Source organism: Monodelphis domestica, chromosome 2 (assembly GCF_027887165.1).
Source record: "Monodelphis domestica isolate mMonDom1 chromosome 2, mMonDom1.pri, whole genome shotgun sequence".
Classification (NCBI taxonomy): Eukaryota; Metazoa; Chordata; class Mammalia; order Didelphimorphia; family Didelphidae; genus Monodelphis; species Monodelphis domestica.
Genome location: NC_077228.1, coordinates 14,829,318 through 14,833,803, shown reverse-complemented (window position 1 = coordinate 14,833,803; position 4,486 = coordinate 14,829,318). Strand labels below are relative to the sequence as shown.

Genomic DNA, 4,486 nt, shown 5'->3' with positions numbered 1-4,486 from the left:
ATCTACTCTGTGCTAGGCAACAGTGTTACAGCTATCATCTCCTTGGATCTTCCCTGGAAGGTGGGCGCCATCCTTATCCCCATCACCCCCTGTTTTTTAAAGATCAGGCTTAGGGAAACTGAGGGGCTCTGGCAGACCTCTCCGACTTGTGATGAGCACCAGCCGCAGCTCCTTCCCGCCACTGGCGCTGCTCCCGGCGCCCTCCGCGGGGCCCTGGACCATCTGCTGGCTTCCCTCCGCAGCTCTGCCCAGCTTGAGCTCTGGGCCATCTCCCTTCTTCTCCGGCTCCCCGTCGGAAGCAGCCTCGGATGCACTGTCCTCGCCGCTGGTCTCCTCGCTGGACGTTGTCTCGTAGCTGCAGGAGGAGAGCAAACGTCACCCACCGCAGCCTTCCCTCGAGGCCAGACACAAGGCAGGATCTCCAGGAGGGCCCTGAGGCAGGATTCAGGCAGAAGGCAGCCTGGCCTGTGTCCGTGGACCAGTCCACGAGCACTTATTAAGCACTTGCCATGTGCCAGGCGCTCTGTGAAGTGCTGGCAAAGAGCAGGGTCTCTGCCCTCAAGGAGGTCCTGTGCCATGTGAGACACCATGCCGACAAGCACGTGGGTAAACAAGCCACAGGCACTGGAAATGGCAGGGGAGCCCCCAGGGGAGGCACAGGCAGCAGGAGCAGAGGGAAAAGGATGGCTGAAGCAGAGGGGGGGAAGAGCTGGAAGCCGGAGAACCCCAGAGGCAAGAGGAGGGAGAGGAGAGCGCTCCAGCCCAAGAAGACCCTGGCCTCATCCATGGGAGAAGCGTCTCCATTCAGAGGCCAATCGGACAAGCCCTCCTGAGAAGAAGCCAGAGAAGCAGCCCATCACCCAGGAACCTGATAAACTAGGGTGCTCGGGACCCGTAACCCAATCCTGGCAAAAGCTGTCTGATGGGGAAGCTGGAAACTCATTCTAGAAATGTCAGATCACAGATTCATGTTTCCCCACTGAAGTTCTCTGGATTAATTGTCAAAATCCTTCCCTGGATTCCCCAGAACCAGTCGTTCCCTCTGGCTGGCCTGTTCATGGTACGGCTTAAAGCTGACTAGGACGAGGCCTTGGGTCAGACTTCGGTTGGTGGCCCCAGTAGAATGGGGAAAGGAAAGTTGTCCACCTCTAGAATGGGGCTTCCCAACAGTGAAGGTCCATGTGAGGAGAAGGGGAAAGGAAAAGCCTTCCACCTCTAGAATGGAGGTTCTTCTTTACAGTGAAGGTCCATGAGAGGAGAAGGGGAAAGGGAAAGCTTTCCACCTCTAGAATGGGGCTTCCCAACAGTGAAGGTCCATGAGAGGAGAAGGGGAAAGGGAAAGCCTTCCACCTCTAGAATGGAAGTTCTTCTTTACAGTGAAGGCCCATGAGAGGAGAAGGGGAAAGGGAAAGCCGTCCACCTCTAGAATGGGGCTTCCCAACAGTGAAGGTCCATGTGAGGAGAAGGGGAATGGGAAAGCCTTCCACCTCTAGAATGGGGCTTCTTCTTTACAGTGAAGGCCCATGAGAGGAGAAGGGGAAAGGGAAAGCCTTCCACCTCTAGAATGGGGCTTCTTAGCCTAGGGATCATGGGATAGATTTCTGGAGCCCCATGGTCTTGGATGGGGAAAGTACATCTTTGCTCTCACTAACTTTTACAGGAGATCTAGAACGTCCTTCGATTACAGATGGACTGTAAACTCTCCACCGGATTCTGAGAAGTGAACCAGAGACTTCCCCAACTGCCAAGGGGTTCCACGATAGAATAAAAAGAGAATGGGGGGCAGCTTCAGGTTTAACTCTCAGCAGCTGGGTCAGACACCCCCAGATGTTGCTATTTTGGAAGATAAAAGCCTGAGCAGAGGGAGGAGGCTGAGAGAGGGGATCGGAGACCAGCTGTTGAAGCGTTCTTCGATGAAGGGGCTGGCAGTGTTGAGACCAGAGAAAAGAAGGCCAAGGGAAGGCTGTAGAGACATCTTCCAATACTGAAAAGGTCATCCTATTGGATGTCAAGCGATCAGCAAGTGGTGGGAATTGCTCAAGAGGGAGAGTGTCCCTGAACGAAGCAGGTGCCTCCGGGGGGTGGTGGGCTCCCTGGCTATGGGAGTCTTTTTTTTTTTTTTAAGCCATTACCTTCTCTTTTGGGATCAAAATTAAGTAGGGGATCCAAGGCTTAGTTAGGCAATGGGTGTGTGCGTGTGTGTGTGTGTGTGTGTGTGTGTGTGTGTGTTTTCACTTGAAAATTTAACCCTTGATTTCTTTTTTTAATTAAGCCCTGACCTTCCATCTTAGAAAAAATACAGCGTATCGGTCAGACGAAAAGGCATTAGATTTGTTTGGTGACTTGGGAAGACAGAAAGAGTCCCGAGGACCCGCCTCCCATGACTAGACCACCTTAAAGGCTGTGTGTGACCCATCGCTTAAATCCGTGAGACTCAGATTCTCAATTCTGATTCCTTGACACTATCAGAAAATATCGGGGCAGCCAGGGGGTTCAGTGGATAGAGAGAGGTCCTGGGTTCAAATCTGCCCTCAGACACGTCCTAGCCGGGTGACCCAGTCGCTGAGCCCCCATTGCCCAGCCCTTCCCATTCTTCTGTCTTGGAAGCAATGCCCAGCCTCGGCGTTTCCCCACATCCCCTCCGACATTTGTCATTTTCCCTTTTTGGTCACAGGAGCCACTTTGACGGGTGTGAGTTGATGTCTCAGAGCTGTTTTACTTTGCAGTTCTCTAATCAGTGGGGATTTGGAGCATCCTTGATTCTAAGACAGAAGGTGGGTTTAAAAGGAAAAAAAAGAAAATGAGGTAAGATTTAGGGGTTCGTTCTAAAATGTCTGACGTCCCTCCTTCTCAGAGCTCAGCCTGCTGCCAGACGGCAGGACTCGAAGCCATGGCCGCACCGTCCAGACACCACGACTTTCCAGGGCCCACTCGGGAGGGGATGTTTCTCCAAAGTCTGCCCCATCGGTGGAAGCCTGGAGAAGAGCCTGGGGGAAGAGATGGGGGCCAGAAGATAAAGGAGGGCCAGGCTGGCTCCCGGGGAAGAAGTGCCGGCATCTCCAGAGGGGGGAACTGAGAGATCCCCAAGAGCCTGAGCAGGGAGGACCCAACCAGGCCCCCCCAGAGCCTCCCCAGGAAAGGAAGCGGAGCCGCTGGCTCTCCTCTGACTGCTCTAAAAGCGTCCAGATGTGGCAAATGGCAGAGAAGAGACCACTGGAGTTTGTTCATCGTTTAACCCTCACCTTCTGTTTTCAAGTCAATACTGTGTATCAGCTCCAAGGCAAAAGAGCAATAAGGGCTGGGCAACGGGGGTTCAGTGAGGTGTCTGAAGACAAATTTGCACCCAGGACCTTCCATCTCTCCATCCGCCAGGCTTCCTAGCTGCCCTCCCCCATCAGTAGTTTCTCATTCAATGCCCCTGTGGACTGAGGCCAGGGCCGCCATTCACAGGGGCTGGAGTACGTGTACTTGGGAAAGAGCCCCTGAAACAACTGACTACAGCCTCCCTGCGACTGGAGGGTGTCTGGTGGCTCCCAAATTCCTGCTTTCTGCAGACGAATTATTTCTCCCACAATGCCTTGGGGGGCCCAGAGAGCTGGCACCCCAAGTATCGGGTCCAAGTCAGAGCAGAGGCTTCTGGGCAGGGTTAGGTTTAGAAGGGCCAGAAGGAAAGGGCAAAAGAGGAGGTCGTCGGAGACCAGAGGACTTGGGCAGCGATTCCTACAGCCAGGGTTCAAAAGCCCCCCAAGACCTTTCCCCATCTCCTGGATGCCCTCATTCCCAGGGAATCTGTGCCCCTGAATCATGGTGCCAGCACTAAACCCCAGACCCCGGCCATCTCTGGTCCTGGACGGACACCTCCTGCCCCAGCCTAAAATGGCACCGGCTCTTTTTGGCCCTTCATCTTGCGCGTGTGGTCCTCTAGTAACCCAGGATCTTTTTCTCCAGGTTGCTAGGAAGGAGGCAGATTCCATACGAGTTTATAGGATTCAAGCAGGGAAAGGAAAGAAGAGACAGAGCGGACATTAGACACGGGAAGGCGGTCTGGCGGCAGGAACGATGCTTACCCACCGTTTACCCCAACAAACTGAAGGTTCTTTTTGGTCCCATTACCTCCTGCGCGGAAGCCATAGCCTCGCTTTTTCATTATGGACTTAAGGCTTGTCGACGGGGAGATCTCTAGGCAAACACAAGGGAGGAGGTTAGCAGCGGTCACCGACAAGACAAAGTCAAACCTCGAGCGCTCACTCGCCACCAAAGAGGCGCCCTCGCAGGGGACTCGGCCGGGGTGGTCTTTGGGTTTCCCCACCCGGGACACCAGGCAGCATGAGGAAGGATTTGAACCCGCAGCTTCCAGACTCTGAGAATGGCTCCCATTCTGCCTGTCGCTACTCTACGTCAGGGGGCTTCCAAGCAGACCCAGCCTTAGGAGCGTCACACGTGATCATGAGGATGACGTTTAAAGGAATGTTTCATAGACTCCCAA

The 4,486-nt window shown here is 54.2% G+C and overlaps 1 protein-coding gene across 1 annotated transcript in view; it reads right to left on the bottom strand.

The window, feature by feature from the left end:
• The window catches only part of KANK4 (KN motif and ankyrin repeat domains 4), a 120,130-nt gene that overhangs the window by 16,823 nt on the left and 98,821 nt on the right, over window positions 1-4,486 (bottom strand). Inside the window, exons 4-5 of the mRNA XM_056814119.1 lie at window positions 4,114-4,179; window positions 87-355 (exon numbers count right to left, since the gene is read on the bottom strand). Of these exons, the coding sequence (XP_056670097.1) occupies window positions 87-355; window positions 4,114-4,179 (335 nt within the window). The remainder of the gene's footprint in view (window positions 1-86; window positions 356-4,113; window positions 4,180-4,486) is intronic.